General features: G+C 41.3%; 1 protein-coding gene and 1 long non-coding RNA gene across 2 annotated transcripts; one reads left to right on the top strand and one right to left on the bottom strand.

Annotated features, from left to right (window-relative positions):
- Nucleotides 1–1,788: 1,788 nt before the first annotated feature.
- Nucleotides 1,789–9,974, bottom strand: LOC118217267. Its single transcript, XR_004763153.1, has 3 exons — nt 9,828–9,974; nt 9,157–9,202; nt 1,789–2,037 (listed from the first exon to the last, which is right to left on the bottom strand). It is a non-coding gene; the product is annotated as an uncharacterized LOC118217267 (long non-coding RNA).
- Nucleotides 4,719–8,486, top strand: LOC118217266 (histone H3.3A). The gene is made up of 4 exons (XM_035399133.1): nt 4,719–4,818; nt 6,340–6,490; nt 7,185–7,338; nt 7,990–8,486. The coding sequence occupies exons 2-4, from the start codon at nt 6,363–6,365 to the stop codon at nt 8,116–8,118; spliced, it is 411 nt and encodes a 136-aa protein (XP_035255024.1). The 5' UTR covers nt 4,719–4,818; nt 6,340–6,362; the 3' UTR covers nt 8,119–8,486.
- Nucleotides 9,975–14,670: the final 4,696 nt, after the last annotated feature.

Raw genomic sequence — 14,670 nt, 5'->3', positions numbered from 1 at the left:
CATCCAACACTTTTAAATTTCAAACCTAATTTGGCACACCTTATTCCACTAATTAGTGCAACAAGATCTCTAGCTGTTGAATAAGGTGTGCTTTGTTAGGGTTGGAGTGAAAACCTACGGGACGGTAGATCTCCAGGAACAGGATTGGGCAGCCCTGTCCTAGCTGTTGAATGTGTTGTGCTGTGTTATGATTTGAGTAAAAACCCACAGGACCGTAGATCTCCAGGAACAGGATTGAGCAGCCCTGTCCTAGCTGTTGAATGTGTTGTGCTGTGTTAAGGTGTGAGTGAAAATTTACAGGATTGTAGATTTTCAGCTACAGGGTTGGGCAACCCTGCTCTAGGGGGCAGGGGGCCGACCGAATTTTGCCATCTAATAATTACACTTCTGTCCAGTAGGTGCCGGTAATGTGCATTTCAGCTGGTTACAAACCAGCAAAAAATAAATAAATTAAGAAATACTGTATAAGTAGAAGCTGAGAAAAAGAAGCATCTGCACCTGGGCACATGTTATAGAGCAGGGAGTACTATGAATGTATGAAATTCGTGAATAGATTTTATGTTACATAATTCAATATTACACCAATAATGAACAATTAATACATCTACATTTATACCTATATGCAAATATTAATTCTCAGACCTGGGATGAAATATACTGGGAGGGCCCCCTACCCGTGTGTAAGTTACATCAAAGGAAAACAAATATTTAACAAATAATAATAATAATAATAATAATGTTGTTGTTTTTGTAGTTGTTAACTATAATAATAACAGTAAAGTTAATATTTCAGACTACAATGTAAAAGTACTGGTTACGCTGACATAGTGTAACAGAAATACAATGTCCTAACATCATTTGAGAAATACACATTACATTGCATTACATGAAATTAACAAACTTGCCCATAGTGATGTACAATAGAAGAGAATGTAAGTCCATCAAGCTGATTGATCACACCTAGTGAACAACATTCCCAGAGTCCTTCACCAGGCCTAAAAACCTGGATCAGGTGGGACTTCTGAGGGGGGGATATTGGAGAGCAGCCCGGATGCAGTCTGAAGAGGTGGGTCACAGTCAGGAGACGGCCAGTGATTCTGCTGTGCTGCCCCATTCCAACACCAGGGGGCGGTACAGACGGGCATTGAGATTGGGGAGCCCTGAGACTCAAATGACGGTCCTTGAAGGTGAGCAACTGCTGTTTTCCCACCCTCCCTTTACCTGGGAGTCAGGTGTGAAGACACGCTGGCCAACCACTAGCACTAATGGCTCAGTTAAGTACCTGGGAGAAAAGACAAACCAGCTGCGATGGACAGGCATCCAGAGTGTATTCCTGCCTCTCACCAAGTGCAAGCTGGGATAGGCTCCAGCACCCCCAAGACCCTGACCATGATAAGTGGGTTAGATAATGGATGGATTGCAAAGAAAACCAGGGCTGCATCGGGATTTGAGGGATTGATTTGAGTATCCATGCTGGGGAGGGTCATGTCATAGGGAAGGAAGAGAAGGTTCCTTCTCAAGTTTTAGTTACATTAAGTTACTTATATTGATGGACAGTTTCTGTTAGTGTTTTCGTGCCTGCCCAGGGCTGGCCTGACCTCGTGGAGCTATAAAATCATTATGGCTCATTTAAGATCCAAAGAAATAGCCACGGTCCCGAGGTCAGGGCCAGCCCGGGACCCGCAAGTCATCTGGGCAAATGTGACACATAAGTGTCTTACTAACAAGCAGAAAGACATTGCCTGGATGACAGCTCACAGGTGTCTCCCCACAAGAGTTTTTATGTACCGCAGGCACTTAGCCCTGACTGAGCGCTGCCCCCATGGTTGCACTGACTCAGAACACATTCACCATCTGTTCTGGGAGTGCACCGTGGCTAGGCGGGTCTGGGGCCTTGTTGTTTCCTCTGTCTCCCAAAACAGGTTGCTGCCGATGTCCTCCCTGACGGCTGAGAGCGTCCTCTACGGTCCCCGAGAGGGACTCAAGACCATGGAGCTCCAGCGTCAGTGGGGGATCATCAACACCATCAAGCAGGTCCTGTGGGAGACGAGGAACATCAAGGTCTACCAAAAAACAGCAGTGGACCTGGTCACTCTCCGGAGGAAAATACAGACACTCCTCCAGGACGGCGTTTTGGTGGACTTTTGTAAGAACAAGGACCTGGCGAGAGAGAAATGGGGGGTGGACCACTGGAAAGAACTGATCATATAGTCCACCCCCCTAGGAGGAGCACCCGCCTTTCACCCCATGCCCGAGTGCACGCATTTCTGTTTATTTTTAAAGAAAATAGTATTTATTGTAAATATTCTTAAAATAATTTTGTCTTGTGATTATTAGTTAAAATATATGCATGGTTTTTTGTATTAGGTTTCCTTTTTTTGAGTGTTTTTTATTTTCTTGTAATTTAGTGAATGTCTATGTCTAAATGTATTTTTTGTTCCTTTTGACTTTTTAAAGGAATATGTTTTAAATATGTAAAATGTAAAAAAAAAAAACTAAAAAACAATAAAGACACACATTTCATATAGTTTCTAAGAACAGCAACATTTGTCCAGTGATGCAAAACATGATTTGCATTCTGGTGGTCATCTTTTATTTGAAAATGAAGTGAAGTGATTTTCCATTTAAATACATTCATTTTATTATGAGGCTGCGTGTCATGTAAGTAAAGAACTTGTATTACAATACCTTTAAATAATTTACTTGAAGTTGAGTTGAATTATCTTAAAGTATAATATTATGGGCGACATAGCTCAGGAGGTAAGACCGATTGTCTGGCAGTCGGAGGGTTGCCGGTTCAAACCCCGCCCTGGGCATGTCGAAATGTCCTTGAGCAAGACACCTAACCCCTAACTGCTTTGGCAAATGAGAGGCATCAATTGTAAAGCGCTTTGGATAAAAGCGCTATATAAATGCAGTCCATTTACAATTCCATTAAAAATGAATCTGTGAATTTCTCAATGAAATTATGGGCAGTGGATGCATGAAAGATTAATTTAAGAATTTATAACATGTAGAAATCAATATTGTTACACTTAAATGAATTACATTTAGCTAATTTATATTTCATTACATTTACATTACATTTATCCAATGCGATGTACAGAAGTGCATACCAAATGTATATAATTTGTTTTAAATACTTAAAAGAAATTATCTGAACATACTTCATTGTGAGTTGAATTAACAATGGAAAGTTAACTATTTAAGTCACAAATATGTAATATTACATGAACATGCTTAATAAAACTGAGTTAGATTGTCAAGGTAAAGTTAAGTTTGGTTAATTTAATCTGTTGAAATCATAACTATTCAATTAGTTGAGCTTGCATACGTAATAATATTCTGTACAACCACTGTCCATAATTGAATTAAGTAAATACAGTTTCTTTTTCTTTTCTTTTTTGAGTTTAGGTATGAATATGAATTCTACTTTACTAAATATATGGTGTCACTGTTGAAAAGTTGAAAGCTGAAAGCGGCCTTTTTGTGTTTTATAACATACTCTCAGGTGCTCAAGAAGTAATTTAATCTTAAATTTTATCATAGGACCAATACCTAAATTGTGCATATGCATGATTCATAAAATGTGTGTACGAATGAAAAAAGTTTTGTTTATCCCTCATAGGCTTATTTCATTTATAAATCGCAAATATCCCTAAATGTGTATGTGAATGAGCTTTAAGACTCCACCCAGTGATTGCCCTCAATTATCCTAAAATGGTGGCTTCATGGATCTTATTTCACTATTTAAATCGCTTGGAAATTGCTGCTAAATAACACAGTACCAACTGTAGTAAAACATAACGAAAAATAATGGCAGAAAAGTAAGTAAAATAATTCTCTGAATAGTAAATTTAAGTGCTGTTGACGGAGGTATAGCCAAGATACAACTATTGTTTGGTCCCATCAGCAGTACTGTATCCAGCAAAACTGAACAAGTTGATTGGCAAGCTGTGAAAGGATGGCTGTGGGTAAACAGTATCGACTCATGAGACATTCATTCTCACGTGCAAAAAAATCGTCCCGGTCCCTGAAGATGCGCTCGCGATGTACCGCTCCATTAGTGAGGTCTTCCAACAGTGGTAGCGCACCCATGGAGCCTTGATTGAGAATAGCTCGGACTGATTATTATAGTCATGTCTATAAGGGATATATGTCAAAACTGTAAAGCAATGTGCTTTTTTTCTTCTTCTAGTTGCTAGTGCTATGATGTGCCACTGATTTCAATAACCTTTCTTACTTTGTCGTGCAGAGTAGCTAATCCATATTTTGATTCTCTGTTAGTTTAACGCAATATTTTAATGGCTCAGCTCAGCTATTATTGTTGGTGTTAATGAATGTTAATAGAATCCACATAATTGGCATGTAGGTATTAATGACATTTTTGTTGGAACTTAGTTTATATTATTCATATTTGCAGTGAGTTTTAACCAACCGAGCTGATGCATTGACACTGTCTTGTTCGTACAAACTTCATGCTCTTCAAATATCACAGATGACAGATCGGAAAACGTGTCTCGTGCCTGGAGTAGCCTACAGCAGAGCAGCCACAATGCATAATTTGTAAGCACGGTCTTTTATAAACATTGTAAAAATTACTCATTACTAATTATTCAAACTTGCGATCCCTCCTATGATGAAATTCGACAGCGTGAACAATCAAGAGGAGGTGTGTCTAGCTTCGTGACGTAAAGCGGTAAGCCAATAAGAGAGCAAGGGGCTGGGACGGAAGGGAGTCTCCAAGATAAATACAAACCCAACCCCTCCAACGGCACAGTGATATTTTTGTTTTCTAGCGGAGTACTCCTTGGAGAGGTGGGTAATTAAGAAATATTGTATCTGTATTCCATCTCATTGTCAATTACGCGTTGCTTTGCTACTTCATAAATGCTGTTTAAGCAATTTGTATAAATTGTTTCTACTGGTGCTCCGGCTCGCAAGATTGTCACCTTGGTGAGGTAGCATTGGCTAACTGTGTTTAATGCTTGGATGTAGCCGTCAGCGTGCAAGTGAAATGCAACCAAATATGTTTCTTTTTAGGGCCCTGTTTTAAAATTTATACTGCGATTTCGCTGCACGAACGTGCGTTTGTGTTTGGTGTGCACGGCTTCCTAGTCACAACTCAGTCGGATGTTGGAGTGCTAACAGTTGTTAGCTAACGGCACATTTCAGTCAGACAAAGCATTTGATGGCTTTTTCTCATCTGAGACGCCATTTTAAATAGGTAGTTTCAGCTCGACTGCTGTGTACCGCATTTGGAAAACAAACCTGGTAATAGAGGATTGATGCATGTGTGCGAGCTTATTGCGTCCGAATAACTCGTCATTGTGGCATGGTTTCAACCCATAACGTTGCATGCTTGTGGTAGACCGTTAGGCTATCTTGTGTTGGCGGGCTAACTAATTCTGGCAGAAAGACCTAGTCTAATGTTATAACGTTAGCTACTCTAGCAGGCAGTACAAGCTCTGTCTATCTGAAAAGCTGGCGCGCTCATTTGCTTATGTTTGGCACCCAGGTTGCTTGGCCGTTGGTAAATGTCATCTAGCTGTAATGCCAACACTGACTTCCTGAGTAACGTTAGATGATTCACTCACTGCCCTTATTCCCGCCCGGTAACGGCGTTTTCCCGGGTACTTTCAGTTTCCAGCCCGCTGTAGGCTGCTTGGACAGCTGGCTGCTAGCTAGCTACTGTTAGCAAGATGGCTTTACCCTGGCAGGAGACCTAAATGTATGCCATCCGCCATTTTCCATCCACTAAACAAGAAGGCAAAATATTTTGGTTTATTATTTAGTGCCACTTTTGTGGGAAATAAATTACTATAGTGACATGCTAATTTATTTTCATCCTGTAAATTATGACTGAACCCTACCTCGATAAAGCTGGATTCCAGTCGGAGGATAAAAAAGGAAACGTTAGCGGAAAGTTATCCAGCTGTGAAGCTGGCTGGACTAACCTCAGCAATATAGAGTTTGTTTTGGTAATTTGTTTTCTGTACAGCCTTACCTGTAAATTTACTGGTCAGATTGACTCGACTGATTTGAGCGATTAAGAAAATCTGACATTTCAGATGGCTAAAACTGTATCCAGTTTGATTTTTTAAATATATAGTTAGTATAGCTGGGTTTATTCCGCCATTTTGTACTCCTTTGTGAAATCAATTGCACATGTAGCCCGTTCCAATCGGCGCAGCCCCTGAAGAGTCTTTGGTACTTGTGGGCAGTTCAGGATTATCATGGGATACAGAGACTGATCTATTTCGTGGTCTCTGTTAAATCTAATCTGGGCGACTCTTCCGGTAACCATTGTAACGCTGTAACGCCCGTTAAAATTTCCAGGTACATAGAAGCACCAAGAAGCGATGGCTCGTACCAAGCAGACTGCCCGTAAATCCACTGGTGGAAAAGCGCCCAGGAAGCAGCTGGCCACTAAAGCCGCGAGGAAGAGTGCCCCCTCTACCGGCGGGGTGAAAAAACCCCACAGATACAGGTGAGAACTTCCCGTATTTCCCCGAAGTAAAGAACGATCAATTCTAAATTGCCTGAAGTCTCAACTCGTTTGAAGTTGCATCCTAATCCTGACTGCAGCATGCTTTAAACGCCACCTAGGGGATACTTTGCGTACTAGGTAAACCTGCTGACCCGTTTTTACTATTAAGTTAACAGCACTTTATAGTACTGTATTTTCAGAATTGTTCTTTAAATTATTATTCACCCTGTTATTAAAAGCCTGATGGCGTTTGCATGCATTTTGCATTGCCCCAAAATGTACTCAAACCGCTATACTTTTAAGGACAATATTGTCAATTAAGACACTTAAATGTCAGTTAACTACTCCGTTCTCTGCTTTAGCCATGTCTACACCGTTTTAAATCTGAACTCCTCATGTTCACTGCAGCGGGGATACATAAACACTGGACTGGGAGAATTCCAGGGGACGGGCTAGATACGGAATTCCAAATGCGCGCTGCAGTAACCACCTTCCTAAACTTAATACACAGCCAATCCCTGTTAGCATGTCACCTTGGAAACCAGTCTCACTACACGACTGCATGCAATAAACTGAATGCGAGCTGCAGTACTCTGCGTTTCTTTGGCTTGCTATAACACGTCCAGTTGATTGCATTTGGGAAGAGATTCCGTTTGTGTTTCTTCACTTGTCTTCCCCCTTCTGTGACCCGCAGGCCCGGTACCGTGGCCCTGAGAGAGATCCGACGCTACCAGAAGTCCACCGAGCTTCTGATCCGCAAGCTGCCCTTCCAGCGCCTGGTCAGGGAGATCGCCCAGGACTTTAAGACCGATCTCAGGTTTCAGAGCGCGGCCATCGGTGCTCTGCAGGTACGCTCGCTTATTTATTTTTGGCTGCACACGTTATTTAGGATTTAAAATGAACCAAACTGATGCATACAGATTTTTGTAGGCTGTACATCATGGCTATGCGTAAAACATGCAATCAAAGCCTATTCAGGGGAGGGGGGCTGGGGTGGAGGGTGGGATTTCATGTGAATCAACAGCTCTCGTTGATTCTCATGAAATGGATGAACTCATGTAAGCAGAACAGCCCGAGCGGCTCAGATGGACATTGTTTTTTGCATGGCACTGCGGCTTAGCGCATTGCTTCTACGGTTTCGCGAAACGTTGCAAGCGCGTCTGCAAACTTGTGGCAAACACCCCATGTTTTGGTTTCCTTTCAAATTTTCTTTAAACTTTACTCATTCAAGCATTGACAGCACCCCTAGTGGTGGCTAGGGAAGACACCATCGCACTACTTACTCAGAATACGAGTACAAGGTTTTCTGTGAAAGTATATCGTAGCTCATGGAACAGCACGCTGCCTTTGACTGTTGCACAACAGTGCATACCCTTTTTGTTCCAAAGGTTTGACATGCAAATTAGATTGTAGGTCATTTGCTGCCAGGAGGAGAAAATGAACTTTGCACATGCCGAACTTCCTCCATTTGACCTCGTTTCCTGTTTCTTCTCTTGCAGGAAGCCAGCGAGGCTTACCTGGTGGGTCTGTTTGAGGACACCAATCTGTGCGCCATCCACGCCAAGAGGGTGACCATCATGCCCAAGGACATCCAACTGGCCCGACGAATCCGAGGCGAACGCGCTTAATTTTTAAAATTTTCTGTTTTTTTTTTTTTTTTTTTAATCGACTTTGGGGACTTTTAAAATCTTATATTGACCTGCGAACACCGTTTTGTGTGGAGGTTGAGGTTTTATTTTGTATTTTGTTAGTATTGATAGAAAAAAGGATAGTGGTTTACAAATGCAAAAAGTAGCAAGACATTTTGTAAAACATTCCTTCAAACTCCCTCAGGTTTTTAAGTCAGTTTGTATCCAAAATTATACCTCTGACTTATTGTGCTGTAGACTAGATTGCATGCATGAAAGGGGATAAATTATTGGACTTGTAAGCTTTTTTTTCTTTTTCTCTCATGAGTATCGGGTTGTAAATAAACTTTCTTACTACCTCACCTTGAGATTCTCGTAGAATTTCAATTGACTGTTTGCTCTGTGATATTGTCCATGAAAGTGCTTACATTTTAAGTAAAGAATAGGGTAATACATGGGATGGCAGCCTTGGTGATTTTGATGACCTTTGACTAGATTCTGTTATATGGTAGAAAAGTGGTCACATGCTATACCTGGGGTCTTAATTTTTCTCAAACAAGCAGACTTGCTGCATTAGAAGCTACCACGAAGCTAATGACAACTTTGAAAGAGCAACAGTCTTCTGTCCAAGACTGGTCAAAGTGCAAATGACGGCACTGCCCAAGAGTTTTGTCCCATAGAGCATGTAGACTTAAAGTATCTGCAATGTTCCTTATAAATTAAAATTGTAATTAAAAAAAAAATAAATCTGCTGACCTTTTCTACCAATAAACACCTATGACCAGATCCCTATTTAACTCAATCCAGATGTCACATTTCCTAATTTTCCTTCATTGCGAGTTTTAAAAAGCTTTAAGTGAGATTAATCTTTCATTTTTACTTGAGTTTGTCAGCAAAAATGTGGCCATATGTTTTAAAAAATAAAAGTCTACAGATTTTGGTGCGCTTAAGCACCTTTACAACGGTGTGACCACAACTAACTACCAATAAGCGGTCCTTCTTTTATCCTCTGCATTGCATCACGCTGTGTGGTCTTACCTTGCCTCGGATAATGGAACCATGCAACCTTCATCCTGTGCAGAACCTGGGAAAAAAAGTGCGGTGATCATGGGGTGCCTTGTCTGACAAACTGCTGTTCATGTTCCCCTGGTATCTGAGTGATTAGATGCCCGTTCTCCATTATACAGCATTATGAATTCTCTCCAAACCTTCAAGTGGTCTTCAAAATATTCACTATTTCCAAAGCAACACACTCCATTACAAACAGCAGGATATTAACTGGAACTATTCAAGGTTCAGTACAACAACCCTGGGCTTGAACCCACAGCCCTCTAGTTTCCGGCAACAGGACACACTCCACCATCATGAGTAGGCTATTGTGATCCATTAGGATACTCAGCATTCAGAACGTACAGTCAACGTTTGCATGCATACGCGTTGTCATGCTTCTTTACAGACTAGTGATGTTTGAGCAAAATCACGTTTAGTTTTACTACAACAGAAGCAAACGGTGAAAGTTAAGTAATGAACACTGTATTGAACATCCATCAGAACAATACCAGTGAGTGACAGGGACAAAAAGTGAGGTGTACTATAATATGTAGCAAGAAAACCATTTGCAGGTGTTTTCTTGTCTCTGGGAATGAATATACACATGGTTCATTAATCTGCTCTGCATGCGACTAAAAGTACAAGCAACGGATACTTACAATAAATGCTACTGAGACGAAGTGACCATTTTAAACAAAACCAGTAACAGATGACTCCTAGCATGCTCTCTGAAACTGTCAGACGTGGAGTCAGCTGACAGATGGGATCCCGTTTTCTCTCAGCTGACAGCAAGCTCACGTGCGCCAGGGTGATCTCCGGAATAAGGCACACAGGGGAGAGTAGCTATAAATGAACACGCTCAATAATTTAATGTACAGTGTAACTACAGTCCTCTACCACTTTCGCGGTAAATATTTCCAAAATAATGTTTTTGAGCGAGCTAAGCAAAAATTTGTTCCGGAAGTAATTTTTTGGATATAAGGCTTCATTTTATCTACAATAAATTAAATCATGCTGTCCTTGGAAAGGAATTGGATACTATATGAAAATAAATAAATAAATAAAAACATGCCCCCGTACGTATAAATCTAACAATATGTAACAGCAGTTCAGTTGCCTCCGAGTTGCTACGAAAAACGACGTTCTTTTTTCTGTTATATATTTACAGAATTCCACCTAAAAACAAAACGAGTGTATTTACGGAGGTCAGATTTGGAGATTAGGGACAATAGATCAACATATCATTTACATATAAAACCATCAGTACATAGTGTCGTTTTGGGGAGACCTTAGGCATTTTAAACGGTGCTTAATATATTAAAGAAATCCATTCAACTTATCAACGTAACTTTTTAAGTTAGTTTATCGTTTAATGTTCAAACGGTTCGGCTAATTTGCGTGATGCGTTTACATAGCTTCATCATCGGCATGCTCCAAGTGATTAATGGAAAAGAAACAGCCACCCGGTCACAGGCGTTTACAATAAGCACACTCCAGGTTGGTCTGTATGGTAAGCCATTTGCTTTGTAAAAGCTTACCTGGATGTTAAGAAACAAACAAAAACAACTTTCCTCGTTGGTTTTAACGTTACCACAACTCACTACACAGAAAGTTACGAAGTTGCTTGTTTGTCAATGTTTACTACAGTCTTTTATGAATAAAGACCCATGCTTCATAATCCGAGAATGAGGCTGGTCGTTACAATCGGAAATGTGTTTCCTTGATTAACATGCACAAAAAACCTGCGTACGCACATTATAGGTCGTTTTCATGTACGGTTACAATTATTCCACACCTCTGTTACAATCGTAAGTGATATGAATGTAGCATCGGGCAGCGTGTACTTTGGTTTTAATTGTATCAGACTCGATTAAGTTATGAATGTAATTTAAACAGTTTACGACTACAGACATGCCTAAATTGTTTAAAATAAAATTTCCATCGCGACCACCCACTCCCCGAACCCCCAGGCCGCGATCACAATTTACATTTATTTAGTTTATAATATTTTATTAGCCTACTTACTTCTTATTTCTTCTTCCAAGGGACTGAACATATTAATCTGTCATGTGCACACAAAACGTAGAACTGCTTTTCACGTTTTTCCACCTCACAACAGCTGAGATTTGTCATAACTCTCTCGGTCCAATGCAGGAGTGTCAAACTCCAGTCCCGGGGACAGCAGTGTCTGCAGGTATTTGTAGTTTTCTTTTCAATCAACAGCCAATCAACACCATGAAACCAAGGTGTGTGAATTCTTTAACCAACCAATGACTTAAGTTAATAATTCGTGTTGAACTGCACCGAAAACCAGTAGACAATGGGGCCCTTCCGAGCCTGAAGTTTGACACCACTGGTTCAGTGCCACTAGGGGGCATTAGCTCCCTTCATCTCTTCACGCACTGAGCGCATAGAATTATTGGATGAAAGTATTTATTTTTTCATTACTAGGCTGTTGTCATTATTGCTGTTAATTATCATGATCATCTTCATCATCCAAGGTGATGAAACTATGTTAATGAGGCTTTTCCTTCAAAATTAATGATTGAAAATTGCCTGGATTTTACCTTTTATTTGTCTGATGTATAGCCTACCCAAAAACCACATAGACCTACATTTTTTCCCCACAACACCTCATAATACTTACCAAATCATAATTTTCAGTCAAATTCTGATCAGCACTGAATGGATTGTAACACATCTGAGACTTCGATGCAAATCACAGTGTGATAAATTCCATGTGCTATAAATTCCACACGTGACGATTGCGTGGGCCTTGCTGGAAATTTATTTGAATTTGTTTCCCTGTTTATTGGTTCCATGGATCTTGATTTTCTCGCAGCTGTGCCGTATTGAATTATGCCAGACACTGAGACGCATCGCTGTTTATCATCCGCGATGATCATGTCCGCATAAACAGGGATTACGCTTGGCATCCCTTCTATCCCAGGAGTGGCCTGCTGCTCATTTTCAGCTTGACAGTTATTCCTCCTCACATGAAACACTTTTGGAGAGACGACGTAAAAGAATCAGGAAAGGACAAGTGCTCACGCTCACATGGATCTGAGCCTGCTTTCTGTCAGTTTCATTTCTTTTAACGAGGTGACATTTGCGTAGCACTGTCAGCCATCTTGTAAACCTAATTTTGTGACGCTGTAGAGAAAATGTTGGCGCAGAAAGGGCAGTATGACAAAATGTCTACCAGATATGACCAAATCTGATATTATAGTCATATCTGTAACACCCATCCCTTCCCCTGTAAATATAAGTTGCAATAAAAATATATTATGCAACACATTTCTAGCATAGTACTTTACTGAGCATTTAAAATAATTTAAAATTGTCTGTTGGATTATATGACATTTTCCCTGGAAAACTGACATTACAATTATATTGTCAATGATTTTTAAATGAAAGAACCATGATAAAATAAATGACAACATAAATATGTGTTTATAAGTTCCTTAGGATTTTTTTTTTCAGTGAAGAAGCTGAGCATTTATTCAATGCTTTAATTTTGTCCAAGTAATTTTCCAATTTTGGTACAATTTACAGTCAAGACAAATTCCAGTATTGCTCCATCTGATGGATGAAGTTGTGTAGGTCCGTCTGATGCTAATATTTAAAAGAGAATCATTTATGGGAGCAAGTCAGAGGTTTTATTAACAAGGACATTTCCCTATTAAGTAGGATGGGGAATCTCGGGGGGGGGGGGGGGGGGGGGGGGGGTCTGCGACCGGGTGTGCGACCGTGAAAATAATTGCCCTCTCCCACTTCAAATAGAGGACAGTCAAGTCCAGACACGTAAGTGTTTTGACTTGGCTGTCCTTTATTTGAAGTGTTTTTCTTTCCTATCTTTGTCACCTTGTCACTATTTTTGTCACTAAAACATTATTATCAAAACACTCATAGGCTATGACTGGGATTGGGCTATGACAGTGTGAGGTTTGTTTTTTGGCTAATGTGAGGTTTGTTTTGCCTGTGTCAGGTTTGTTTTTGCCAGTGTGCGGTTTGTTTTTGCCAGTGTGAGGTTTGTTTGGCCAGTGTGAGGTTTTTTTTTTTTGGCTAATGTGAGGTTTGTTTTGCCTGTGTCAGGTTTGTTTTTGTCAGTGTGTGAAATTGTATTTGTCACACAATATGTGATTCTGTGAGTGAATCATGCAGGTGTTATGTATTATGGTTGTGTGATTCAAACCTAGAATAAGCAGCGTGCTGGCTGCATTTCAGTGCTATAAAGGGAGATTATGGTCTCACTGAATGTGCAGTTGTAGCTTTTGTATTCTGCTCTTCTGGAGTTACAGTAGATCATCAGGCCAGTTGGACCCCTCTCTGTTCTTCCAGATTAAGTAAGGTCAGCAGATTGTGTGTGTGTTAACACAAGCTTTATACCTGTCAGCCACACCAATTATTCACACATTTGTTGGAATTAATTAACTCTTACTCCCATTCTCCTCTCTGCCCACACACTTGTCTTATACGGGTTTGCAGACAAGGCAGTGTAGGCTGTGTGTTTCACGGCTAACATTTTTGCAAATGAAGACAATTAAGGACATTCTTAGAGCGTGAATTAATTGCAGCTCGGGCCTGTCTTGAGCCACGCGCTCCCCTGCATGACTTCATAATGTTTTCTGCGAGATCAGGAGTTGGGCCCTTCTTTTCCTTTTCTTGCAGCTCGGGATTTTAATTCACAAATGCAATCAGGGGCCCCGGCCATTATTCAACAGACTCCGCGCCCCGCAAGTGTTTTCTTAGGATTATGCATTTCCCCCTCTTAATTACTCTCCCTCCCGCAGGTTCTCCTCCCGGAGAGCCCCGTTCCGCCCGCTCCGCCCACTCCGCCCGCGGCGTCGCGCGCGGAATCGCAAGCTCCGACACAAACCGCCGGTGTTAAAATGAACTCTAGCAGAGTTTACGTTAGTCCACCGCAAAACCAGGTGAACTCGGCTGCGGGTAGAAGTCCTCCGACCGGGCGGATTTCGCACAGAACACTCGGTCTGACAGTGAAGCTGAGCACACCCCGCTCAGAGGTGTCGTTGGTACCTAACGCCTGTATTTATACTCCAAATAAATACAGGCCTTCGCAGCCACTGCCGAGAATGATAAGATCGGACGGCTACGTCATTAAAAGTGTCTCCAAGCCTCCCAGAGGAGGAGGCTTGTGTAACCGGCACCTCTTTATTTGTACAGTCGCTGTCCGCCGTGCCAGGTCTCGCATCAAATTCACACCGAGCGTCTAAAGAAGCGTTTCGGTGTTTTGTCATTTCTTTGGTGCGATGTGAGGACCGCACGGTCGTTGTGTAGAGCAGGAACGCGCCGGTCACCAGCCCTCTCCTCTGTTCGTCAGACAATCAGAATGAAACGGTGGCAGAAACGCCCCAGAAACACCAAGTGCCAAGCGTTCTACAGCGATGACTCAAGATTTTATTCGAGCCACCAAAATGGACGTCACAGAACGTAGCATGCCATGCTGATTATGTCAGAGGCCAGACGGGAATGTCTGGT

The sequence above is a fragment of the Anguilla anguilla genome, chromosome 17, assembly GCF_013347855.1.
Source record: "Anguilla anguilla isolate fAngAng1 chromosome 17, fAngAng1.pri, whole genome shotgun sequence".
NCBI lineage: Eukaryota > Metazoa > Chordata > Actinopteri > Anguilliformes > Anguillidae > Anguilla > Anguilla anguilla.
This window is presented reverse-complemented; position numbering and strand designations above follow the sequence as displayed.

Bases quoted from the DNA above. Each gene is read 5' to 3' on its own strand.
- LOC118217266 (XM_035399133.1), top strand. From the start codon at position 6,363: ATGGCTCGTACCAAGCAGACTGCCCGTAAATCCACTGGTGGAAAAGCG. The intron at 6,491-7,184 runs GTGAGAACTTCC...TGTGACCCGCAG, and splicing joins AAAAAACCCCACAGATACAG to GCCCGGTACCGTGGCCCTGA. The intron at 7,339-7,989 runs GTACGCTCGCTT...CTTCTCTTGCAG, and splicing joins CGGCCATCGGTGCTCTGCAG to GAAGCCAGCGAGGCTTACCT.